Source organism: Somniosus microcephalus, chromosome 8, assembly GCF_052327205.1.
Source record: "Somniosus microcephalus isolate GS21.2 chromosome 8, FLI_Smic_1.0, whole genome shotgun sequence".
Lineage (NCBI taxonomy): Eukaryota > Metazoa > Chordata > Chondrichthyes > Squaliformes > Somniosidae > Somniosus > Somniosus microcephalus.
In genome coordinates, this window is record NC_140994.1 from 159,008,029 (window position 1) to 159,034,990 (window position 26,962).

The 26,962-nt window shown below is 44.9% G+C and overlaps 1 protein-coding gene across 1 annotated transcript in view; it reads left to right on the top strand.

Moving 5' to 3' along the window:
* Positions 1-19,659, top strand: part of thoc3 (THO complex 3) — a 26,023-nt gene extending 6,364 nt beyond the window's left edge. Inside the window, exons 2-6 of the mRNA XM_085995291.1 lie at positions 9,883-10,039; positions 13,558-13,762; positions 14,929-15,090; positions 16,486-16,586; positions 19,083-19,659. Of these exons, the coding sequence (XP_085851417.1) occupies positions 9,883-10,039; positions 13,558-13,762; positions 14,929-15,090; positions 16,486-16,586; positions 19,083-19,246 (789 nt within the window). The 3' untranslated portion in view covers positions 19,247-19,659. The remainder of the gene's footprint in view (positions 1-9,882; positions 10,040-13,557; positions 13,763-14,928; positions 15,091-16,485; positions 16,587-19,082) is intronic.
* The last annotated feature ends 7,303 nt before the right edge of the window (positions 19,660-26,962 follow it).

Consider the following 26,962-nt stretch of genomic DNA (forward strand, 5'->3'; position numbering starts at 1 on the left):
GAGGGAGGGAGTGGTGGGAGAAGGGGGGGGAGGGAGGGAGGGAGTGGTGGGAGAAGGGGGGGGGAGGGGAGGGAGCGAGTGGTGGGAGAAGGGGGGGAGGGGGGGGAGGGAAGTGGTGGGAGAAGGGGGGGAGGGAGGGAGTGAGTGGTGGGAGAAGGGGGGGAGGGAGGGAGTGGTGGGAGAAGGGGGGGGAGAGGAGGGCAGAGGAGGAGTGGTGGGGAGAAGGGGGGGGAGGGAGGGAGTGGAGTGGTGGGAGAAGGGGGGGAGGGAGGGAGGGAGTGGTGGGAGAAGGGGGGGGAGGGAGGGAGGGTCGAGTGGTGGGAGAAGGGGGGGGAGGGAGGGAGGGAGTGGTGGGAGAAGGGGGGGGAGGGAGGGAGGAGTGGTGGGAGAAGGGGGGGAGGGAGGGAGTGAGTGGTGGGAGAAGGGGGGAGGGAGGGAGGGAGTGGTGGGAGAAGGGGGGGAGGGAGGGAGGAGTGGTGGGAGAAGGGGGGGGAGGGAGGGAGTGAGTGGTGGGAGAAGGGGGGGAGGGAGGGAGGGAGTGGTGGGAGAAGGGGGGGGAGGGAGGGAGGGAGTGGTGGGAGAAGGGGGGGGAGGGAGGGAGCGAGTGGTGGGAGAAGGGGGGGAGGGAGGGAGGGAGTGGTGGGAGAAGGGGGGGAGGGAGGGAGGGAGTGGTGGGAGAAGGGGGGGAGGGAGGGAGGGAGTGGTGGGAGAAGGGGGGGAGGGAGGGAGGGAGTGGTGGGAGAAGGGGGGGGAGGGAGGGAGGGAGTGGTGGGAGAAGGGGGGGGAGGGAGGGAGCGAGTGGTGGGAGAAGGGGGGGAGGGAGGGAGCGAGTGGTGGGAGAAGGGGGGGAGGGAGGGAGGGAGTGGTGGGAGAAGGGGGGGAGGGAGGAGGGAGTGGTGGGAGAAGGGGGGGGAGGGAGGGAGGGAGTGGTGGGAGAAGGGGGGGAGGGAGGGAGGGAGTGGTGGGAGAAGGGGGGGGAGGGAGGAGGCGAGTGGTGGGAGAAGGGGGGGGAGGGAGGGAGGGAGTGGTGGGAGAAGGGGGGGAGGGAGGGAGGGAGTGGTGGAGAAGGGGGGGGGAGGGAGGGAGGAGTGGTGGGAGAAGGGGGGGGAGGGAGGGAGGGAGTGGTGGGAGAAGGGGGGGGAGGGAGGGAGCGAGTGGTGGGAGAAGGGGGGGAGGGAGCGAGTGGTGGGAGAAGGGGGGGAGGAGGGAGGAGTGGTGGGAGAAGGGGGGGAGGGAGGGAGCGAGTGGTGGGAGAAGGGGGGGGAGGGAGGGAGCGAGTGGTGGAGAAGGGGGGGAGGGATGGGAGCGAGTGGTGGAGAAGGGGGGGGAGGGAGGGAGCGAGTGGTGGGAGAAGGGGGGGGAGGGAGGGAGCGGAGTGGTGGGAGAAGGGGGGGGAGGGAGGGGAGGGAGTGGTGGGAGAAGGGGGGGGAGGGAGGGAGCGAGTGGTGGGAGAAGGGGGGGAGGGAGGGAGGGAGTGGTGGGAGAAGGGGGGGGAGGGAGGGAGTGGTGGGAGAAGGGGGGGGGAGGGAGGGAGCGAGTGGTGGGAGAAGGGGGGGAGGGAGGGAGCGAGTGGTGGGAGAAGGGGGGGGAGGGAGGGAGCGAGTGGTGGGAGAAGGGGGGAGGGAGGGAGTGGTGGGAGAAGGGGGGGGGAGGGAGGGAGTGGTGGGAGAAGGGGGGGAGGGAGGAGTGGTGGGAGAAGGGGGGGGAGGAGGGAGGGAGCGAGTGGTGGGAGAAGGGGGGGGGAGGGAGGGCGAGTGGTGGGAGAAGGGGGGGAGGGAGGGAGCGGAGTGGTGGGAGAAGGGGGGGAGGGAGGGAGCGAGTGGTGGGAGAAGGGGGGGAGGGAGGGAGCGGAGTGGTGGGAGAAGGGGGGGAGGGAGGGAGGGAGTGGTGGGAGAAGGGGGGGAGGGAGGGAGCGAGTGGTGGGAGAAGGGGGGAGGGAGGGAGTGGTGGGAGAAGGGGGGGAGGGAGGGAGCGAGTGGTGGGAGAAGGGGGGGGAGGGGAGGGAGTGGTGGGAGAAGGGGGGGAGGGAGGGAGGAGTGGTGGGAGAAGGGGGGGAGGGAGGGAGCGAGTGGTGGGAGAAGGGGGGGGAGGGAGGGAGCGAGTGGTGGGAGAAGGGGGGGAGGGAGGGAGCGAGTGGTGGGAGAAGGGGGGGGGAGGGAGGGAGCGAGTGGTGGGAGAAGGGGGGAGGGGAGGGAGGGAGGGAGTGGTGGGAGAAGGGGGGGGAGGGAGGGAGCGAGTGGTGGGAGAAGGGGGAGGGAGGGAGGGAGTGGTGGGAGAAGGGGGAGGGGAGGAGGTGAGGGAGGAGAGGTGGTGGGAGAAGGGGGGGGGGAGGGAGGGAGGGAGTGGTGGGAGAAGGTGGGGGGGAGGGAGGGAGCGAGTGGTGGGAGAAGGGGGGGAGGGAGGGAGGGAGAGTGGTGGGAGAGAGGGGGTGGGAGAGGGAGGGAGCGAGTGGTGGGGAGAAGGGGGGAGGGAGGGAGGGAGCGAGTGGTGGGAGAAGGGGGGGGAGGGAGGGAGCGAGTGGTGGGAGAAGGGGGGGGAGGGAGGGAGCGAGTGGTGGGAGAAGGGGGGGAGGGAGCGAGTGGTGGGAGAAGGGGGGGGGAGGAGGTGGGGAGAGGGGAGGGAGCGAGTGGTGGGAGAAGGGGGGGGGGAGGGAGCGAGTGGTGGGAGAAGGGGGGGGAGTGGTGGGAGAAGGGGGGGAGGAGGGGGGAGAGGGAGGGAGCGAGTGGTGGGAGAAGGGGGGGAGGGAGCGAGTGGTGGGAGAAGGGGGGGGAGGGAGGGAGCGAGTGGTGGGAGAAGGGGGGGAGGGAGGGAGCGAGTGGTGGGAGAAGGGGGGGGAGGGAGGGAGCGAGTGGTGGGAGAAGGGGGGGAGGGAGGGAGCGAGTGGTGGGAGAAGGGGGGGGAGGGAGGGAGCGAGTGGTGGGAGAAGGGGGGGAGGGAGGGAGCGAGTGGTGGGAGAAGGGGGGGAGGGAGGGAGCGAGTGGTGGGAGAAGGGGGGAGGGAGGGAGCGAGTGGTGGGAGAAGGGGGGAGGGAGGGAGCGAGTGGTGGGAGAAGGGGGGGAGGGAGGGAGCGAGTGGTGGGAGAAGGGGGGGAGGGAGGGAGCGAGTGGTGGGAGAAGTGGGGGGAGGGAGGGAGCGAGTGGTGGGAGAAGGGGGGGAGGGAGGGAGCGAGTGGTGGGAGAAGGGGGGGGAGGGAGGGAGTGGTGGGAGAAGGGGGGAGGGAGGGAGCGAGTGGTGGGAGAAGGGGGGGAGGGAGGGAGTGGTGGGAGAAGGGGGGAGGGAGGAGGAGGGAGTGGTGGAGAGAAGGGGGGAGGGAGGGAGGGAGTGGTGGGAGAAGGGGGGAGGGAGGGAGGGAGTGGTGGGAGAAGGAGGGAGGGAGGGAGTGGTGGGAGAAGGGAGAAGGGGGAGGGAGGGGAGGGAGGGAGTGGTGGGAGAAGGGGAGGGAGGGAGGGAGGGAGTGGTGGGAGAAGGGGGGGAGGGGGGGAAGGGAGGGAGGGAGTGTGGTGGGAGAAGGGGGGAGGGAGGGAGGAGGGGTGGGAGGGAGGGAGTGGTGGGAGGGAGCGAGTTTGGGAGTGAGCGAACCCCCCAACCACCCATCGGTCAACTCCTACCTCCACAACCCCCCCCCCCCCCCCACAAAAAAAAATCTTGGACACACTCTCTTCCCCTATCTAACCTCAATTTGACCTTCCTAACCTATTTAATTGGAACCAGCGACCAGCTGAAACACAATCTCTTCCCTTCATTATCTTATAAACCTTGATCAGATCATCTCTAAGTCTGAGCTTCTCTAATTGTGCAGACTCCCAGCTATTTTAGCCTATTTTGATAACTAGATGCTTTAAACTGGGAATTAGTCTTGTGGCCCTCCTCTGTACCCTCTCCAAAGCCTCACTCAGCAACCATGTGAGGAGACCAAACTGGTTACAGTATTCCTAGTGAGGCCTGACCAAGGTCTTGTACAAGGACAAAATAGTATGCCCAGTCTTAAAATCAATTGTCTAATGAATGCACCCCAACATCCTATTTGCTCTAGCTATCATTTCAAGGCAATGCTCATGAACCTTTAAGAGATCTTTGCAGTAGAACACCCAGATCTCTTTCTTTCTCCACCTTTAATGCCTTTCCCTGAAGGGGGATGTTGTGCATTTGCCTTGCCCACATGCATAACACTGCACTTTTCCAAGTTAAACATCATTTACCAGTCATGAGCACAATTCCCCCCAGCACATCAAGCTCCGCCTGAAGCAGTCAAGCATCGTCTATAGTCCTAACACACACACACACACACACACACACACACACACACACACACACACACACACACACACATCTTGGTATCATCTGCAAACTTGCAGATCATGCTCCCAACAGCTAAATCTAGATCATTAATAAAAATAGTAAAGAGCAATGGTCCCCGCACTGATCCCTGCGGGACGGTGACTGGTCTCCAAACAGACCCAAATCCATCTTTAGCTATTGTTTACCTATGGTCTTCCAGCCAGTTCTCAATTCAGCTCAACATATTATTGCCACTAATACCAGAGGGAAACCTCTTGTGTGGTAACTGATCAAAAGCTTTTTGGAAGTATAAGTAGACAATGGGGCAGAAATTCGGGTCGGGGGCTTGCCGCGCGTGCAAGCCCCCGATCTGCACTTACCCGACGTGCCTGCCGTTCACCTCCAGGGACGCCTGGAATTCCTTCCTGTTTGAAAGAGAAGAATCCCGGGCAGCATCTGACGTCACACCGCCCAGAAGTGCAGCCAGCGCGAAGCCTGTAGCGCGCAGTGCAAGTGAGACACGCCCCTTGAGGTCTCAGTTTAATAGGACACGCCCCCAATGTTTCTCACAAGCTGAAAAGCATTTTTACATGCAGAGCAGCATTTCAAATAGGTTTTTGGTATTTTTATGAAGCTTTTGGTAACTTTTATAAACTTTTAAAAACATTTACATTATTTTGAAGAATCTGAAGTAGTTTTAAACAGAATTAAAGCAATTTAAAGACTTTTAAAAGCCCTGAAAGAATTTTTTTCATTCCAGTTATTTATTTAGCAACGTCGTCATCATACGTGTCTTCACACTGTTCCCTTTGGGGAACTGTATGAAGTGGTGGAAGGATTTATGGCCGTGATTAACGCTCATTCCGTGACCGTAACCATCTTTGAACCAGCCATTAGGGTGGTTAGTCCTATGGCGGGAGGGTTTTACGGGTTCCCACAAGCTATACGAGGAGGGGGGGGCCACCCACACCCACGGACGCAAATATCCCATTGGATGTCAACCCAGAATTTAGAGCCGGAGCTCCGACTCCACTTGCCGGGACTGTCTGGAGCGGGGTTCGAAACCCTACCCTGTCTGGCCCAGCGGCGGGGATCCTACCGCTACGCCAAAGGCCCACTCCGATTAGCAACGTGAAATGGCTGGAATGAGCACAATTCATGGCATTAAAAGAACTCACAATTGAAATGATGACCTCAGCAATCTCCTCAACGAGGTGGAGGCGCAGCGCCTGCTCATCATTGGTAATGAGAAGTCAAAGGCGCCGCAAAAAGGACAGATGATAGCTTGGTCTTTCAAGTGGCAGCATAGGGCTCCAGTCACGGGGAGGGAAAAGGCGCAGGAAACGTATGGGAGTCGCCTTTTGCGCGGAGTGGGCCTTTTGCGTAGCGGTAAGCATCCCCGCCGCTGGGCCAGAAGGAGTAGGGTTTCGAACCCCGCTCCAGGCAGTCCCGGCAAGTGGAGTTGGAGCTCCAACTATAAATTCTGGGTGGACATCCAGCGGGATACTTGCGTCCGCGGGTGTGGCTGCCCCCCCCCCCCCAGATGGGTTGTGGGAGCCCGTAAACCCCTCACGCCATAGGACTAACCACCCTAATGGCTGGTATGAAGATGGTTATGGTCACGGAAGGAGCGTTAACGTGGCCAGAAATCCTTCCACCACTTCATACAGTTCCCGAAAGGGAACAGTGTGAGGATACGTACGACGATGACCTCTTGCGCAATGCACCTCCTTGGACCCTCAGTCGCAGATGCAAGGGGGCAAATCGTGCAATTGTTAAATTTTTCATTTTATTGACATGTAAAATGTTGGCCCAGTAATTCCGTTCCAAACGCGTGAGTACGGTCGGGGTACTCGCGCGTCTGGCCGGAGGAAATGCCGGTTTTCAGCATGCGGGGAAAACCGGCATTTCCTGTCCTCTGAACGAAGGGGTTCAGAGGCAGAACGCGTGCGACTGCACAGGCAGCGCGTGCGCAGTAAAATTCGCCGGTTTCATTCATGCTTTCAGTGAGGTTAAGTCCTTACAACTTGCATATGAAAAAAGCATGAGTACAGTTGCTCCAGAGGCTGCGGAGGAAGACATATTTTATCGTGGAGCTTCTGAAAGGCAATATTTTTGTTTGGGAAAGGGAGGAAAGTTATTTTAAGAAATGCTGAGGTAAGTTTTAAAGTTTATTTTTGTTTTTTAAAACGGGTTTTCAGTACTGTAGGTAGAAGGAGCAATTGTGGCTATGTGAATTGAATTTGCTGTGTTTATTAAATGTGAAAATGACTCCAATAAGTTACTTTCTCTGAAAGTCATAATTAAATACATACATTCATACACATAAGTAAAGGAATATATACGTACACATACGTAAAGGAATATATACGGACATACATACATAATTACTTAAGAATATATTACTGATGAAAAGTTTCTTTCTTAAAAATGTTGGAAATGTTACATTACTCATTTTAGAACAGTCATTTTCACATTTAATAAACACAGCAAATTCAATTCACACAACCACAATTGCTCCTTCTACCTACAGTACTGAAAACCTGTTTATAAAAAAAAAAAATTAAACTTTAAAACTTACCTCATCATTTCTTAAAATAACTTTCCTCCCTTTCCTAAACACAAATATTGCTTTTCAGAAGCTCCACGATAAAATATATCTTCCTCTGGAGCAACTTTACACATGCTTTTTTCATGTGTAAGTTATAAGGACTTAACCTCACTGAATCCATGAATGAAATCGACGAAGTTCACTGCGCACGCCACGCGCTGTGCCTCTGAAACCCTTCGTTCAGAGGACAGGAAATACCGGTTTTCTCCGCATGCACTGTGCATGCTGAAAACCGGCATTTCCTCCGGCCAGACGCGTGAGTACCCCGACCGTACTCGCGCGTTTGGAACGGAATTACTGGGCCAAAGTTTCCTGGCTTCCCTCTTCCACCATCTTGGTGACTTCTTCAAAAAATGCAATCCAGTTTGTAAGACTTGACACTTCTTGAAGTGATATTGGGTGTTTGTAATATATCCCTCTCTATCTAAGTAATCATATTGTATCCCTCATGATTCCCTCAAGCATCTTTATTATTACTACTGATAAATTAATGGGCCTATAGTTACCTGGGTCCGTCTTGCCACCTTTTTTAAAGATGGGGACTATATTAGCGTTATTCCAGTTTATGGGAACTATCCCAGAGTGAGGTGAGCTATTACAAATACGGGCGAGGGGCTCTCGCAGCACGTGTCCCATCTCCCTGAGGACCCCTGGGTAGATATCATCCAACCCAGTTGCAATATCTATTTTCAGTTTCTTATAATTCTATCTAAAACAATATGTTCGCCTGTGTTAATATTACAAGTTTTATCATTAACATCATCATTTAAATTCTAACAGTCGAGCATCATCTTTATGCGTGAAGAACAATGCAAAGTACTCATTTAATATTTCCGCCATACCCCGTAGGTCCTTCGTAACCTGTCAGTGGCCCAATACAGTCTCTGACTCTTCACATAACTGAAAAAACTTTTCCCATTACTTCCACAATTGTCCACCATCCTCTTTTCCATTATCCATTGATCTAATAGCAGCCTTTGTTTCCCTTAGCTGGTCCTTATACTTAACTTTGTTTAGTTGGGTATTAGATGCCTTAAATTTGTCGAAACATTTTTGTTTACATCTTCTTTGTTTTTTTACATGGCCAGTCAGCCACCTTGGCTTTTTCTTACCACACTTCCTTCTTTTGACTTGGGTATTTATTTGTCTTCCACATTTTTTATCATGTTCTTAAAAACTTTCCATTTTGTATTCTACATTGGTCTTATCACCGCCTAATGGAGTTAGCCAATAAACCTGTTCTAAATCCACTTTAGCAAAGTTTGCCTTTCTGAAATCTGTTATGAGTTCTAGATTTTCAGTACCTATGGTTCTACCGGTCAATTGAAACCATACAATGTTGTGGTCGCTGTTGACCAGATGCTCCCTCACATGGGGGCCCGATATGAGGTCAGGTCACTACTAAACACTATATGCCCAGAAATTTGGGTCGGGGGCTTCCCGCGGGTGCAAGCCCCCGACCTGCACTTACCTTGCACGCCGGCCGTTGTGCTGTGGACCCCCGTGGAATTATGATCCTGGGCCTCCTCCAGCTGCCGGCGTGCAGTGCTTGCGTATCCCAGGGGCGCAGTTAGTTCGATGCGTTCCCCATGGATCACGTGGGCCATGGAGAGCCAATGGTAGCAGGGAATGCTTCATTCATAAGTTTGACAGGAAGGGCTGTCAAACCTATAAATACTACAAGCTCCAAAACATCACTAAAACTTCAAATACATTTTTTAAAAAACATCATGTTTTTAAAATAACTAAAAATTACATGTAAGAAGTCACACAACACCAGGTTATAGTCCAACAGCTTTATTTGAAATCACAAGCTTTCGGAGCGCTGCTCCTTCTTCAGGTGAAGTGGAGAAATGCATAAAGACACAGCTTATATAGTCAGAGAATAATGTCAGATGTTTACAGGTAACCTTTCCAACTGCCATTTATCACACCTCGGCAGAGAGATAATCACAGCAATCAAAGCAGCGCTCCGAAAGCTTGTGATTTCAAATAAAGCTGTTGGACTATAACCTGGTGTTGTGTGACTTCTTACATTTGTCCACCCCAGTCCAACTCCGGCATCTCCACACCATAAAAATTACATGAAATAACTATTTTAAACAATAATTTAAATTTTTGAAAAACATAATTACATTTTCTAACAGGCTAAAAATAAACTTACCTTTCTTTAAAGTATTTAAAAATAATAAACCTGTGGGGGAAAAATGTTTTAATTTTAATTAATTCACCAATTACCTTGTAAAAAGCAGGCCTTGCAACTGCTTTTTACATGTCTAACTTCTGGAGACTTACGTTTTTTTTTTGCAGGTTTTCCCGGGAAGGTAAGTTCAATGCGCACGCGCTGCCTCTCCTGCGCATGCGTTTGACCTCTGAACCCTTTTAGGGGAACGGAAGTGCCGGTTTCCCACGCATGCACAGTGCATGCAGGAAACCGGCACTTCCATTGGGCTTACGGGTGAGTACCCCGTGCCTACTCACCCGTGGAGACCCGAATTTCTGGGCCTATATCTAATATATGATTATCCCTGGTTATTTCATTAATGTGGTGAGTCAGAAACGGTCTTGTATATTTTCAACAAATTTCAATTGCACTTTTCACCACAACAGAGGTTAAACCATACAAAAGCAAAATACTGCGGATGCTGGAAATCTGAAATAAAAACAGAAAATGCTGGAAATACTCAGCAGGTCAGGCAGCATCTGTGGAGAGAAAAACAGAGTTAACGTTTCAGGTCTGAAACATTAACTCTGTTTCTCTTTCCACAGATGCTGCCTGACCTGCTGAGTATTTCCAGCAGAGGTTAAACCATTGTGGCACTGAATTCCAGGAAAATTAAAGTCATCCATCAAACCAAGGTGGCATACTTTGAGACTTTAAGAAATTGTCTGAAACAAATACTTTACAGAAAGTGGAATGTGCTTGTGTAACATTTGTAATTCTCATGCTGTTCAAAATTTATTCTTGTAAATTCTATTTTGCCAAATTTCAGGTTAAGGAAAATAACTATCGTGGTCATGGTGACAGCGTGGACCAACTCTGTTGGCACCCTACAAATGCAGATCTCTTTGTGACTGCCTCTGGCGATAAAACTGTTCGAATCTGGGATGTCCGAACTACAAAATGTGTTGCTACTGTGAACACTAAAGGTAAATTATTTATAAAATATTTTCTGGCTATTGTATTATGTTAATTAATATCTAGAAGTATTGAAATTTAGTTCTTGTAATGAGTAATTAGGAATGACTGTTTGGATTGACTATACTGTGAAAGTATAAATAGTTGAAATGTTCTATATTGTGAGTTGCGCTCTCTAGAGTTTGGACAGCTTGATGGTCCACCAGCAGTATACAGCCATTCCTTGTTCTATCTCGTGCTGTCAAACCACTCCCTTTCTACCTTGTGACTACACATCACTACCATAGTGGAGAGATACTTGGGCAATTGTTGCTAAGGTCAACAACATAAGAATAGGCTCAAATCTAGAAGATGAACAAGAGGATATGTAAATCGGGTGTCAGATGGGATCAGCCACACTGATAAAAAGTATTAGATGAGAGTGTTGGCAAAATATGTTTTAAAAAAACTTTAGTTTGTGTAATAATATGATACGGTAATGCGTGACTTAGTTGGCCTGGTGTTAAGTAGAAATGATTGGGTTCTTAATATCCACTCTCTCCACCACTTCTGCACTGGCTGCAGTGTGTACAATCAACATGATGCACTGCAGAAATTCACCACATACTTCAACTCCACTTCTCAGCCCAGTGACATCTACCATCAAGAAGCACAAGAGCAGCAATGTCCAAGAAACGCCACCTTCAAATTCCACTCCGAGTTGCACCATCTTGTATTGGGCATATACTGCCATTCCTTCATCGCTGGGTAAAAATCCTGGAATTCCCTACCTAGCGCCGTTGCCACAAGGACAGCAGTGGTTCAAGAAGAAAATGCACCACCATCTTAGGGTAACAAAAGATGGGCAATAAATTGGCCTTTCCAGCACCACTTATACCTCCAGGAACAAATAATTAACAAAAAAAATCAAAACATCTGGACAAACCTGGTAAGTTTATGGTTTATAGCACTGATTTATAAACTGATCAGTCACTTACAACGGCACTTTCAAATTCCCAACTGTTTAGCCTTTGGCCCTCCATTCACCATGACATTTCTTTAGCTACCGATCTGCTCAAGCACACCATCACCTCCACCTTTGAAGCCCTTGTCCCCATTAAAACCATTACTTTCTGTCGCCCTGGTTGTTCCACCTCGTAGGGCCCTCATCTCCGCTCTCTTAAGTCCAAGGGACGCAGACTTGAACGTTTATGGTGGACAACTGGTTTAACCATTCATTGCCAGATCTGATTGAATCTCACAAAGCACTATTGGGTCCTGTTCTCCTCTGCCAAAACTGCTCACTATTCCAGGCTCATCCTGGACTGCAAAGATAACACCAGGCTGCTTTTCTCCACTGCAAATCGTCGTCTTAAACCCCTCTCCCCTGCCTCCTCCACCCTCACCTCCAACAAGTGCAAGGAGCTTATGGACGACTTTGTCACGTCACTAAGGTTGAGACCATCTGTTCAGCTGCCTCTGCTGCTTCCCTCCATTCCCCTAACCCACCAAGCCAAACTTCCCCTAAGGTACCCACCTGCACTAGCCCTGAACTCGCATTTTTCTCCAGTTTCTCTCCTATCTCCCCTCATGTCCTCACTGAGCTCATCTTGTCCATGAGACCCACCCCCCGCTCCCTCGACCCTATTCCCACCAAACTGCTGACCACCCAAATTCCCTTCCTGGCCCCCATGTTAACTGATATTGCTAACAGTTCCCTCTCCTCTGGAACTGTCCCCCTCCCCATCAAATCTGCCGTCATCACCATCTCCTCAAAAAAAAAAAAAAAAAAAAAAAAAAAAAAAAAAAGCACTCTTGACCCTTCTGTCCCTGCAAACTACAGCCCCTTCTCCAACCCCCTTTCCTCTTAAGTCCTTGAACGTGTTGTCACCTCCCAAATCCGTGCCTATCTTTCCCACAACTCCATGTTTGAACCCCTTCAATCGGGTTTCCACCCCGCCACAACACTGAAACGGCCCATATCAAAGTCACAAATGACATCCTATGTGACTGTGACCATGATAAATGATCCCTCCTTGTCTTTCTCGATTTGTCTGCAATCTTTAACACCAGCCTCCTCCAGCGCTTCTGCTCTGTCACCCAGCTGGGTGGGAATACCCTCGCCTGGTTCCATTCTTATCTATCCAGTCGTAGCCACAGAATTACCTCCTGGAGTCCCTCAAGGATCTATCCTTGGCCCCCTCCTGTTTCTCAACTACATGTTGCCCCTCGGTGACATCATCCGAAAGCACAACGTCAGGCTCCACATATACGCTGATGACACCCAGCTCTACCTAACGACCATCTCTCGACCTTGCCACTGTCTGATTTGTCCCGCTGCTTATCCGACAGCAGAAATTTCCTCCAACTAAATATTGGGAAGACCGAAGCCATTGTCTTCAGTCCCCGCCACAAACTCCGTTCCCTAGCCACCGATTACATCCCTCTCCATGGTTACTGTCTGAGGCTGAACCAGACTGTTCACAACCTTGGCGTCCTATTTGATCCTGAAATGAGCTTCCGACCACACATCCAGTCCATCACCAAGACAGCCTACTTCCACCTCTACCCGTCTCTGCCCCTGCTTCAGCTTATCTGCTACTGAAACCCTCACCCATGCCTTTGTTACCTCTAGACTTGACTATTCCAATGCTTTCCTGGCTGGTACCCATCTTCCACCCTCCATAAACTTGGAACTCGTCCAAAACTCTGCTGCTCGTATCCTAACTCGCACCAAGTTCCGTTTACCCATCACTCCTGTGCTTGCTGACCTACATTGGCCCCTGGTCCAGCAACACCCCGATCAATGCTCCTCCTAAGGTGAGTATCGGGAGATCTCTCGCAGTCTGCTCACCAGCTGCTGCTACTGGAAAAGATACCGCACGTGCACGGCCCGCAGTAAATTTAAAGGGACCGCGCAATAAAAAAAAATTAGAGGGCACATTGGCCTCTGTTAAAATTCTCATCCTTGTTTTCAAATCCCTTCATGACCTCACCCTCCTATCTCTGTAACCTCCACTAGCCCTACAACACTACAAGATCTCTGCGTTCAACAACAACTTGCATTTATATAGCGCCTTTAACGTAGTAAAACATCCCAAGGCGCTTCACAGGAGATCCTGCAATTCTGCATCCCTGATTTTAATCACCCCACCGTTGATGGCCGTATCTTTAGCTGCCTGGTCCCTAAGCTCTGGAATTCCCTCCCTAAACTTCTCTGCCTCTCTACACCTCTCCTTTTAAGCTGCTCCTTAAAACCTCTCCTTTTAAGCTGCTCCTTAAAACCTACCTCATTGACCAAGCTTTTGTTCACCAGTCCTCAGCTTGGTGTCAAATTTTGTTTGATATCACCTGTGAAGTGCCTTGTAACGTTTTACTATGTTAAAGGCGCTATATAAATGCAAGTTGTTGTTTTCTTCCTGCTTTATTTCTGGTGATGTTTCATCAGGTAGTATTACGAATACTTCAGTGGTCTTGTTTTTTATTATTACAGTAAAGGCAATGTGTGCATTGTTTTCTACCTCGAGACTGAGATTTGGTTTGTTTTCAGGAGAGAATATTAACATCTGTTGGAGTCCTGATGGTCAAACCATTGCTGTCGGAAACAAAGATGATGTGGTGACTTTCATTGATGCAAAATCACACCGATCAAGGGCTGAAGAACAGTTTAAGTTTGAAGTGAATGAGATCTCCTGGAACAATGATAATGATATGTTTTTCCTAACCAATGGCAATGGCTGCATCAACTTGCTCAGGTAATATAAATTTTGAACGCCACTGAATGTTTTACAGATGGGTTGACAAAGATGTATGTATAACTATTATTAGTATAGTATCTTCATAAGAGGTTACCTCTTGAGACATACAGCATTTTCTTTTTTTATGTACATACAGGTAATTCATTTTCAAACTTTAAAAGTGCAAGTTCAGTAACTGGAAGAATTCGTTCTCAACCAAGTTAAAAACGGAGTGCTGTATTTGTGGTTTGAGAGGCTTAATTTCAACATTGCTGGCATAATAGATAGTAGATTGGCGGTTAGGATCAGATCAGCCATGATCTTATTGAATGGCGGAGCAGGCTCGAGGGGCCGATTGACCTACTCCTGCTCCTATTTCTTATGTTCTTATAAACATTTGTATTGTTTAGCATCCATTCATGCTGTATCTCTATAGCCTTGGGTTGGATTTTTGACACTAGTGTTTTAAAAAAATATTGCCAATAATTATTTCTGTCTTGCTGGCTAAAGTGCTGCTCTCTGCCTGAGAAGATAGGCAGGTTACTACTTCCAAATTTGTTCCACTGCTGCTAATGACCTAGCATTGGGAGTATGAGACAGATGGGGTGACTTGTTTTAACCCTCCTAAATAGAGACCAAAAATTACAATTTTATCTGGTAGCATGTTTGATACTGGGAGCTCTCTACGTGGTAAATGCATATCCCACGACTGTGGTGTGGCCTACTGGTGCTCCAAAAACTGAATAGGTTTAACTATTCACAAACCACTTTCTACCCCATGACCCCACAACCACTAGAGTCTTTGATGATTTGTCCAGGACAAGGGTTGGGATTAGGGAAGGAGTGTGGAAGCAGCTTCTGTCAGTGTTAGTCAGAGAATAGTTACTTGATGTTAAATTCCACAGATTTGGGACGAAGGAAAGAGATGCAGACTATGCATAGCCTTTCTACAAACTAATACATTTATTATTATAAACTTGTAGCATGGTTATGTGCAATCTCAAATATTTGTCTATTTTGTATACACAAATGCTATCAACTATTGTTTATTGCCACTGGTGGCTGATCTCATTGTGCTTTACTGCAGTATAGTGAGCTTTATACAATAACTGTCAGTTATATAATCGGACATTATTTTGTTGCAATTGCTGAGCATTTCTTTCAATTTGTTTTTTATACTCCAGTTATCCAGACTTAAAACCTATTCAGTCAATCAATGCACATCCTTCGAACTGCATCTGCATTAAGTTTGATCCAACAGGCAAGTACTTTGCTACAGGGAGTGCTGATGCGCTGGTCAGTCTTTGGAGTGTGGATGAACTCGTCTGTGTAAGGTGCTTCTCCAGGTGCGTCCCCAATAAATGCTGTGTATATTAGGCTTTGGAATGTGTTTAGAATATTGGCTGTTGACCAGATACTGGGAATGGAAAATGGATGTAGTACTGCTTCTGACCTTGTGTTATGTTGACTATGTTTCCAATCAATACATCTGTGGTGAGAAGTCTCTCAGTTACTGATGTTCATTATTGACTCTGCATATACCTGAGTCCATGATGCATTTGTATTTGTACTTGTATTTGTACTTTACAAGGAGAATTGTTAATGCAGACTGCAGGTTATTTTATTATTTTATAAGTTGCCGTTCTGCAGGCAAATAGTCCGGATCTTACTGTTTAAAAAATGGCTAGTTAGAAAGTCTAATGAGTCCAGATTTCGCCCCAGCAAACCACTTAATTTCCCTTCAGCAGTGTATTGAGAGCAACTCATTTATTCGGTGCAACTTCCTTCTCCCAAGGTTCAAGACACATGAGTTAGTTTAAACACTTTTGCTGCAGTTATATGCATGCAATTTTTATGTGTTTCAAAAATTCAAAGTCCTATATGAAATGTTGTGGGCTTCACAGTTGTTTTATTTAAAAAAAAGCTTTTCTACACAAGAAATTACTTTGTATCCTTTTTAAATGTGATATGTGACACGGAACACAGTGAAGGCAGCAGCGTTGCATTACTTGGTGGGAAAGGTTCCTGCCTACGTTTTTTTGGGGGGAAAGAAAATCCAGGATCTCTGCTAACGCACATAACTGAGGACACTGAAGCTGCCGTGTGCTACTTCATTCCTTCTCCCCATATATCCTTTATTTTGCTGTTAAAGTTAGTTATCATGAAGTGGCAGAGAATGAGCTGGCATTTGTAATGTCTGTGTTGGAGACATCAAAAGAGATGGTAGAAGCCCATGTCTCCGACAGTGGTAGTGCTGGGCAGTGGAGATTGCCATTTATAGTGGCTTTAAAACAAATGCAAGTGTGTTTATTGATTTTAGACCTAGCCTTTTTTTGCAACAGTTAATTTATGATGCCTTCAAAAGAAATTCAAATTCAGATCACGAAAGGTGGATTCATGAAACTGAAAACAGGACTACACAGAATCACTGTGTTGCATGAATTAGAGTTGGATATATAGGATAATTTCAGTGGTGCTTATTCTGAATTCTATAATGAGATCATAAATGGGCATAGTTGGGAGAACTGTACAAAAAAAATGAAAACCCAATATTCTGCAAAGAAAATCAAAATAGGGGAAAAAGTGGACATTGTCTCAAATATGTTGCATTTATTCTACTCAATTTAAGTGTTTCAATCATTAACTGGCAGATAAGGCTTTAGAATCGAGGATCTGTTAAGAACTTTTGCTGTTAGCGGGTTTTGAAATTTTGTACGCTCTTTTTTCCACTCCTCCTTCAGACTTGACTGGCCTGTAAGAACGTTGAGCTTTAGCCATGATGGGAAAATGCTAGCATCAGCTTCAGAGGATCACTTCATAGACATTGCAGAAGTGGAAACTGGTATGAAAATGCAGACCAATGCAGTATTAACTGGTGACCACAACCTCATTGCTTCAGAAGTCATTTACCTTTTAGTAAACTTCAGTATTTTTGCTTAAATGTTACACTGGCATTTTGGAAACCTGCTTTGATGTATGCTTATGGTGTATACTGTTTAAATGTAAAGCTCCCTGTACTCTGCTGTAACAATACACCTCGGCCTCAAACACCGAAGAGCACCCAATACTGCATTTCTGAGATGTTTTTCCATTTTTGACAAGCCATCCTTTGGCTTCTGTGAATAAGATGACCAAATTAAGGGCAGTTTCGTGCCCATGGCCCATCCTCACTAGGCACTTGATTGAGGCTGCCCACACATGTTTCATATTGGATCCTCTGCTAACAGAGGAGGAGGTTTTATGTTGTTAATCTCGGGTAAATTTGAACCCTGATCCCAGGGGTAAAAGGTCATCATCTAACCACTGGACTCTCAACCCCCATGGGAAAACATTCTGATTCTACGGGCACAGTGTATGCAGTATATCTATGGACTATGAGATGTGGTTTTTGTCAGATGACACAAGAATCTGAATCTTGGCTTTGAGGATTGTGTGTGTTTTGTGCTCCAGTTGATGCACATTGTTGCTTAGAAATTAAATTTGCTGCTTTGGATGCTGAATATAAAGTAGAGTTAGGCCAGGTATAACACAGCAAGTGCAGAGCAAAGCTTGCTGTACCTCAAAATGGTGCATTCATGTATTTTTCCATTTCTCATATCCATCATTCTGTGGCCTTTGAGTGAAATTGCTCGTTCAGTGCCACATTCAGTTTTATGTTATGGGCCATTGTCCACTATCAATTAGGTTGAGATGGCAAACTCATCTCGTGTAGAATCCTTACTGCCAGCACAAGGAAAAGACTTTATTACCTCCATCTGGGCTAAAATAAAACCCAGCTACTATATGTGAAAGGCTGGTGTGGTAATGCACAGTCTAGTCTTAAACAGCACCTTATAAGTAAGTTATAGCAAGAATATAGACTTTATGCTATCAGCTCGAGGTGTTGATATAGTACTGTTGATTACAGTGTCGCCAAGTTATGCTCCAAGTCTGATTTACCAAGGTTAGATTTAAAGTTTATTCAAACTAATCTTGTAAGTACATGTTACTCTGTACCATTATACTACACACAATCTCAGTGTGCTCAGAGTCATGGGTGATTAATAACCATGGCGATACACTTCAAAAGTTTACTTCTGTTAATTAAACACTTTTAATCTTAACAATTTCTACTTTTAAACTTCTGCAGAACATTTTTTTTGTGGGGTGGGGTGGGGGTTGGTTTGCAAGCTTCAATTTAACCTCCTGGTCCTTTCTGAAGTTGTTTAACTCTCCTGAACCTTTCTCTGTTCTGCTCTCTTTCTCTCCTATTCCTATCCCTTTTGTTTTAATTTATGGTCAAGGTGGAAAGGCATGGATTTTTATGTCAAACTATTTCTGAAGCAACCTCCTTTTTGATAGACATGGCTGAAATTATGGCGGTGATGTTTTGATGCGACCCAGTTTCCTAGTTTGAGTGCTTATTTCAATCAGCTCTAACTCGAGGGCTGTAACCTCTAGCTTTTATACTTCATTAAAGGGCTTTTTCTTTCTCTCAGCTAGGATCTCATCTCATGTTTCCATCCTGGCTGATCATGGGTCAGGTTATTAATATTGGTGGCCTTGGACTTCCTCAGTTAGATATTGCTGTTTGTCTATGTGCCTTCAGCTTTTCAAGGATTTGGATTTCCCAGAATCATAGTATTAACCCTTCGGGTAGTGAGAGTCCGAGGCCCACTATTCTACAAAATCTAGTACATGACCTGTGTTACATAATTTGAAATATGAATAAAATGTGAATTCTCTATAAAGTATCAGCAGTGACTTCTCTAAGGAGTAATGGAAATATTGAAATTACAGCAAGTTTTGGAATACTGTGGATAAGGATCTTGTAGAAATGCCCTTAAAATTTTTTAAAAAAAAATACAGAATTGATGTATTTTTTGTTTAGCAGATTGATGGCATCGATCTTAGCTATGTGAATGAAATTTGACAGTGTTTGACCATTGTAAAAATAATTAATTGGAACCAAATGCAGTACTGAATATCCAAAACTATAGAAGTATTAAGAATTTTAGTTTTTCACTTTCAGTCAGTCATTTACCCTTTTCTTTTATGAAGGTGGATTTAGCAATGGAGCGCACTCCATCTAGAATTGAGAAACTCTCATCTATATAAGTTATTGAGTTTGAATGCCATTGAGGATATGGATTCCAATTTGTGTCATTAGTGCAAATCCAGTGCATTACTATGTGGTTACTTGGCTATCTCTGCTGTAGTGGATTGGCTGATCATTTTTCTAAGGATTGTCTAATCTGGCTGGCTCCATCAGTAATGTAGTATGAAAAGTAGAACAGTGATTGTTTTAGTAAGTGCCTTTCATTGCATTGCCTATTTTAAGTTATTTTTCTTCCCATAGGTGAGAAGCTATGGGAGGTGCAGTGCGACTCACCTACTTTTACTGTAGCATGGCATCCGAAACGACCACTCTTAGCGTTTGCTTGTGATGACAAAGATGGCAAGTATGATAGCAGTCGGGAAGCTGGAACAGTTAAACTCTTTGGACTCCCTAATGACTCCTAACATCAGACTACGGAACTCGTGTGCAGCTGCAATGTACACATTAACAGCGTGCAGAATAGAGCATACAAAAACTGCATTCACCGTGGATCCAAATGTATGGATTTCATTTTTGGATGAGAATTTGTAGAAATGGAATGTTATTTAAAACATTTTTTTAACACCTGTATTTGAATGTATTTTGAACTTCAGCTGATAGATATGCTGGTATTGTAGCTCTCCAATTAATGTGCAAATGTATTGCTTAAAAATATACTTGGGTAAACTTGGGATGAATATAGCCTCTGCAGATTTTGCATATCAATAAAACTTGTACAGTTGTTGAAATTTAGGGTTAGTTCTTTAACATTTACTCCACTTTGAATGGCGATCACAAAATGTCTAGTACATGTTTTTAATACACAATTGATTAATTAGTTGCGTATTTAATTTTCAATTCCTTTTGGATCTAAGGAATACAAAAAGGTAATTTCACAAAAATGGAAGTGCAGACAAGGGAGGCCATTTGCCCCATCAAACTTATCATTGTGTTGAAAACCAATGATTTCTCATCATAGCATTGAACTGTTTCTTAAATTACTTTAAAGTTTTTACCTTCATTACTCTACTCGGAAGACCATTCTAGGTATTAATCAATGTGTGAAGAGGTGCTTCTGACATCAGTCCAGGACTTGCCTTTGAAAAGTTGATACCTATAATCTCTTGTCCTGCTGTCATGGCTTAACTTGAAAGAGTAATATTTTATGTGTCTAACTTATTCTAGGAAACAGATTATAGTCATTAATGAGCCTTTCTATCTGAATCCTTGTCTCCGATTAATCTTTTAACATTTTAATTGTAGTTCAAAATCAAGTCCTAATTTTCCTTGTGTCCAGTGTCTTTAGCTACAGTGACTAACATGTGGCTTCTCGATACCTCAAATGCAGCTTTTTGACTTTTGGGTAGGATTTTATTCGTTGCAGGCAAAGTCACACACCCTATAGTGAGAAATTGGGATTTTAAAGGAATGGGACACTAAGAGAATTGGCACCAGCTTCAGAAATGGGACCAGGATTTTCTGAGAAGCAAATGGCAGCATGGTTTATGGGTAGTGGTGTTGAGACCAGCAGTAGCATTAGTGGGTGCCTGCTTGTTGCTTGAAATGGATTAGAATTGCAGGCTTAATAACCAGAGTTTTTCAAATGTTGGCACAAAACTGAAGTTTCAAGGTCCACCGTGCAGCTGACCATTAAGAATACATTTTGGATTTAGTTTTTTTTTTGTCATTAACCTTTCATAATTTAAAAGAGGAATGGAGGTGAAAGAAGTGGTCATAATGTGTGTTTTTCTTTATACTGTTATGAACACAACCTGCATAACCATACAACTGAGTGAACAAGATTAACTCAAGATGGTGAAAAATGTAAGGAGAAAAGAAAGCATGAAGATAAATATCTCACTTACCGGTGTGGGAATGTATCTTTTTGTAGAGTGTAATGGGAAATCTATGCCGCCTTTGTCATGACCATCTATTTCCGTTCAGGTCCTCACACCTTCAAAACTAACCATGAGCACATTGACCAGCATTTCCAAAATGTTCTGGAATATTTAAAAGTGAAGGCTGCCTGAAAAATACACATTTTCAGTAAATTTACTTAACAAGCTGAGACTGCTTTGAACATTATTGGTGCAAAAAAAAGATTTAATCTGAGGTTGATTTGTAAGGAAGTGTGGCATTGAGATTGTAGGGTTCCTATGCCCAGCTAAGTCAGTTACAAAAGGAAATGTCAGATCTTCACCTTTCTCTTCACAAAGTAGACTTCTGGAATTTCAATCATAGTGAAGTTGAATCACAACTGCATTTAAACATCCAGATGTGTGCATATTCAACTCTCGCATTGGATGAATCTTGTAATGGTGAGGACAAGTTATAACTTGCAGTGTTTGTCTACTGTGTCTGATGCCTGCACTGTGAAGGAGGAAGTGCTCAACACTATCGCTAAACGATCAAAGCCAGTGCATAGATATGGAAATTCTGACACCTGTTGCCGTTTGCAGAAATGTATCACCTTTGCTATAGATGGGGTGCTAGCAATGTTAGGATCAAATAATGGAATTTTATAAACCTGATCGTTTTCTTGCATTTTGGACATTTAATTGCTTCACTTGTCGGAGCAATTGAGGTCAAAACATTTTATGAAGCTGCTTTGAAAATTATGAACTACATTAAACCTCATGCACTGAATCACAGGCAATTCAAAAGTCTGACTGAAGAGAGAAATGACACATCTCCCTTGCAAGTTGTGCATCGGTGTGCTGGCTGGAGGGAAAAATACTGCTTTTTAAAAAATTCATTAATCCTTTATGCAAGGGGGAAGAAAGGGTATTCCATGCTTAAATTAACAGATCCTCAGTGGATTTTGGGTTTGACCTTTCCACCAGATGTGTGTTAAAGGCTGAAGCTCCAGGATAAATTAGGCTTTAAATAGGCATATGTTTGATATAGGGAATAAGAAAGAAAATATTGTAAAAGTATAGAAGAGAAATTAGGAAGACTAAGGGAAAATGAAAGACTGGCAGTTAACATTCCTGTGGGATGAAATTAGTGAACTGTTGGAGAGGCACAGTCTAATCCAGAACAGTCAGCATAGATTTGTAAAGGGCTGGTCGTGCTTGACCAGGAAATCACAATGTATAGTAAAAGGGAATGGGGTGCATATATTTGCATATATGGATTTCCAGAAGGCATTTGATAAGGTGCCTCAAGACATGATGAAAATTAAAGCACATGGTCTTAAAGGGAATATAGCTGTATGGATAGTGGAATTTCCATGGGGCACAAAACTGGTAGGGCTAAGTGGATTGGTAGGATGCAAGCAGTGATTTGCCTCAACTGTCTGGGTTGGGACTTTTTTTGTTTTCTATTTATATTTGGACATAGTTGTGAGGAATTATTTTGAAGTTTTCTGATTAAATTAGGGAGCAGGGGAAGAAAAGGGATTATAAGAGGATGTGGACAGGTTAGTGGAAAGCGTAGATACAGTAGTTGGCAGATGCAGAGTAATATGAAGTAATGGGCCAGAAATTCGGGTCCCAACGCGTGAGCACGCACGGGGTACTCGCGCGTAGGCCCAATGAAAGTGCCGGTTTCGTGCATGCGCGGGAAACCGGCACTTCCGTTCCCCTGAAAGAAGGGGTTGACGGGTGTAACGCGTGCATCGGAGAGGCAGCGCGTGCGCATTGAAATTACGTTTTTTTTGCAGGTTTTCCCGGGAGGGTAAGTCTCCAGCAGTTACACTTTTAAAAAGCAGGCGCAAGGCCTGCTTTTAACAAGGTAAGTGGTGAATTAATTAAAATTAAAACATTTTTTCCACAGGCTTATTATTTTTAAATACTTTAAAGAAAGGTAAGTTTATTTTTAGCCCCGTTAGAAAATGTAATTAATTTTTTCAAAAATTTAAATGTTTAAAAGTTATTTCATGTAATTTATAGTTATTTAAAAAATGTTATTTTTAAAAAAGAAATTTTATTTGAAGTTTTAGTGATGTTTTGGGGCTTATAGTATTTATAGGTTTGACAGCTCTTCCTGTCAAACTTATGAATGAAGCATTCCCTGCCACCATTGGCTCTCCATGGCCCACGTGATCCCAGGGGACGCATCAATCTAACTGCGCCCCTGGGATACGCAAGCACTGCGCGCCGGCAGTTGGAGGAGGCCCAGGATCGGAATCCCACGCGGGCCCACAGCTCAATGGCCAGCGCGCAAGGTAAGTGCAGGTCGGGGGCTTGCACCCGCGGGAAGCCCCCAACCCGAATTTCTGGGCCAATATGTTATTGGGGAAGTGTATCCTAAATGGTAAGATCCTTAACAAAATGGAGAAATGGATATTTAAGGGTGCAGCTATAGATCTTTAAAGTTGAGAGTGTATGTAGAAGAAGCCATAAAAAGACACAAGATTCTGGGTTTTAAACATGGAACATTGAATATAAATGCAAGTCACTGATACCAAATTTGTACAAGACATTAGTTTGTACAAGACATTAGTTGGGCCAGAATTGGGGTTTTTGCATGCAGTTCTGCGCATCCCATGATACTAGAGCTGTGAAAAGGGTACAATGATGATGTGCAAGAATGATATCAGAAATGACAGGTTATTGTTATGAAGAAAGGCTTAAGAAATTGTGGCATTTTCCCCATTGGAACAAAAGATTAATGGTAAACAGTAAATTATATTTTTCTGCTGGTTGGCAAATCGGTCAGGAGGCAGAATTGAAGATTAGCAGCAGAAGTACTTTATTGCAATAGTGGGTTAATTGAACATGGAATGGTTTACCACAAGTGGGTATTGAGGCAAACTCTAACATCTTTGAAAATGGAATTGATGTATTTGAAAAGGAAATGCACCGTTTTGTACTTTTTTATTTTCCAAGTCTTACACTTGCTGTAAACTCTCCATCTGGTCAAAAAAATGTTGATTTTAAGGAAATGAAAACTCCAAGCTGAAGATCTTAAACACCAATTTTTGTTAATTGTACGACTTTCCTCCCCACTCCTCTTCCAAGCCAGTTGATAGAATTTTTTTTCATTTTATTTGGTATCTGGTCCAAACTTGTGACGTGAAACAAGTTGCCAAACTTATGCCACCTCTACAGTACTTATCTGTAAAGCAGTACTTTTACAAATCTAACATTAACAATGATTGTAGAAATGCGAGTACCTTAAGTTTACCTTTCAGAGCTATAACATATTATTTGTACAAATCTTTGTATAAAAGCAAAGCTTTAATAACTAACAGCACTGTCCTGACATTACTCAAGCATTGGAAGAAGCATTTTGTGCATCTCATTCATAAAAGACTAAGTATCCTTTCTGATAGGTATAACCTTTCAGTTCCGGTAGCACACTAGTAAATCTTTTTTGCACTTTCTCCAGTACCTCTAGATCCTTTTTATAATATGGAGACCAGAACTGTTTACAGTACTCCATTTGTGGTCTAATGAAGGTTCTATTAAGTTTAACAACTTTTCTGCTACAACAACACAAAATGGTAGAAGCACTCAGCAGGTCAGGCACATCGTGGAGAGAGAAACAGAGTTAATGTTTCAGGTCGATGACCCTTTGTCAGAACTGGAAAAAGTTGGAGAAGTAACAGATTTTTAAGCAAGTGTGGGGCAGGGAAAGGGAGGAGGGGAGGAAAGAACAAAGGGAAGGTCTGATAGAATGGAAGGCAGGAGAGATTAACTTCTCTGCTTTTCAATTCTACCCCTCTAGAAATGAACCCCAGTGTTTGCTTTTTCTTATGGCCTTATTAACCTGCGTAGTTACTTTTAGTGTTTTGTGCATCTGTACCTCCAGATCCCTCTGTTCCTCTACCCCACTTAAACACTTATTTTCCAAGGAGTATGTGGCCTCCTCGGGAGGCCCCGCATAGGCCGCTCACCAGCTGCTGCTGCTGGAAAAGATGTGGCACATGCGCGGCAGCACAGCAAATTTAAAGGGACACCACACCAAAAAAAATTAGAGGGAACATTGGTGGCCTCCTTATTCTTCCTACCAAAATGTACCACCTGACTCTTATCTATATTGAAGTCTATTTGCCAATTACATGCCCATTCTGCAAGTTTATTGATGTCTTTTATTTTGTTGCAGTCCTCTGTATTAATTTGGTGCCATCTGCAAATTTTGAAATTGGAGTTTTGATTCCCGAGTTCAAATTGTTTATGCAAATGGTGAGCAGTAGTTGTCCCAGCACTGATCCTTGTGGAACACCACTTCCCACCTTTTGCCAGTCTGAGTAACTACCCTTTACCCCTACTCTGTTTTCTGTATAGTAGCCAGCTTGCTATCCATTCTGCTACTTCTCCCCTGATTCCACATGTTCTGACCTTTAGTCATGAGTCTACTACTTATCAAAGGCCTCTTGAAAATCCAAACATATGTCTACTGCATTACTCTTGTGTATCCTTTCTGTTACTTCTTCAAAGAATTTGTTAAGGTTGGTCTAGCATGACCATCCCTTTTGAAATCTGTGCTGACTTTATTATATTTTCAGTTTCTAGATGTTTTTATGTTACATCTGAGTAAGGATTCCATTATCTTTCCTAAGCCCATCTTTGAGCTAATCAGTCCATACTTCCCTGAACTTATTCTATCTCCCTTTTTAAATATAGGAGTCACATTAGCTGTCTGCCAGTCCTCTTTCACTATTCCTTTTCCCTTTTTTCTGATGAATTTTTATATATATGTAATAGTGCCTCTGCTATCTCTTCCCTAACTTCTTTTAATATGTGTGGATGCAATCCATCTGGACCAGGGGTTTTATCCTCTAAGTTTGAGTAATTTATCAATTATCTCCCCTTTCTGTCTTAAATGTCTATATAATTTTGATCTGTTCTAATGTCATGCCCACCATGTTGGTCTCCATGGTAAATACTGAGACACAGTAATTTAATATTTCTGCCCTTTTGCTGTCATTACCTGTGGGTTTATAGTGTGTATCCCTTAGTGGCCCTATCCCTATTCTGATTTTTCTTTGGTTACTTATGTGTCTGCAGAATACTTACTATTTCTTTTTATAATCCTTGATGACTTAACTTCATAGTTTCTTTTCACCTAATTTTTTTTTTTACTTCTTTCCTAACCTTTTCATATTCCCTTTTGTCATTCTTTCCTTTCTCGTCTATGTATTTAGTGTATACCTTTTTCTTAAGTTTCACTTTTACCCTTAATTCTTTATTCATCCATGGTGTGTCATTAATGGCTAGTTTGTTCTTGCTTTTTAGTGGGACATATTTCTCCTGGACTCACCATTTTAAATGTTTCCCACTGTTGTTCTATTTCTTTGTCAGTAAATTTTTCCAGTTTATTTGCCCTAGGTCATTCTCATCCCCTTTAAAATCAACTTTTTTCCAATTACTTTGGTCTTTCTTACTTATGTCATTTTCAATCTTTACCTTAAACCACCTTGTGTTATGATCACTGTTCCCTAGATGTTCTAACTATATGATGAGCAAACTGAGTGCAACAGTAGTGATCTGAACTGGATATTCATGACTTGCACATGTGCCCCCATTTACGCGTGTCTCATCTTTATGAAGGTAGACCGAGAAAACATTCATGAAGAGGAGGCTAGATACAAATCGTTAAGTTTTATTTAACAGCAAGTCATTATATGGAGCAACAGTTATGAATGTACTTGTTTGGTTCAATCAGTACAACTTGTTTTCACACAATAATACAAAATAATGAACATGCTACATTCTCCACCTAAATGGGTCATTGTGCTTGACGTAAAATAATTCTAACTACCCTCCTATATTCGTACCTGTCCTTCTCAGCTTCCTGTTTTAAACCCTGATTGAGTGTATCGCTGTTTTTATCTCTGAATTCATAACCCGAGGGGAGAGCTTATGCCAGACAATGCCTGCCATGGACCCAGGACCAGGGACCTCCCAACAAAATTGATAACCAAGATGGGCTAACAAACTAGCCCGAGGAGGCTCCATGAATATCCCCATCCTCAATGATGGTGGAGCCCAGCACGTGAGTGCAAAAGACAAGGCTGAAGCGATTGCAACCATCTTCAGCCAGAAGTGCCAAGTGGATGATCCATATCGGCCTACGCCCGAGGTCCCCACCATCACAGAAGCCAGTTTTTAGTCAATGCGATTCACTCCACGTGATATGAAGAAATGGCTGAGTGCACTGGATACAGCAAAGGCTATGGGCGCCGACAACAT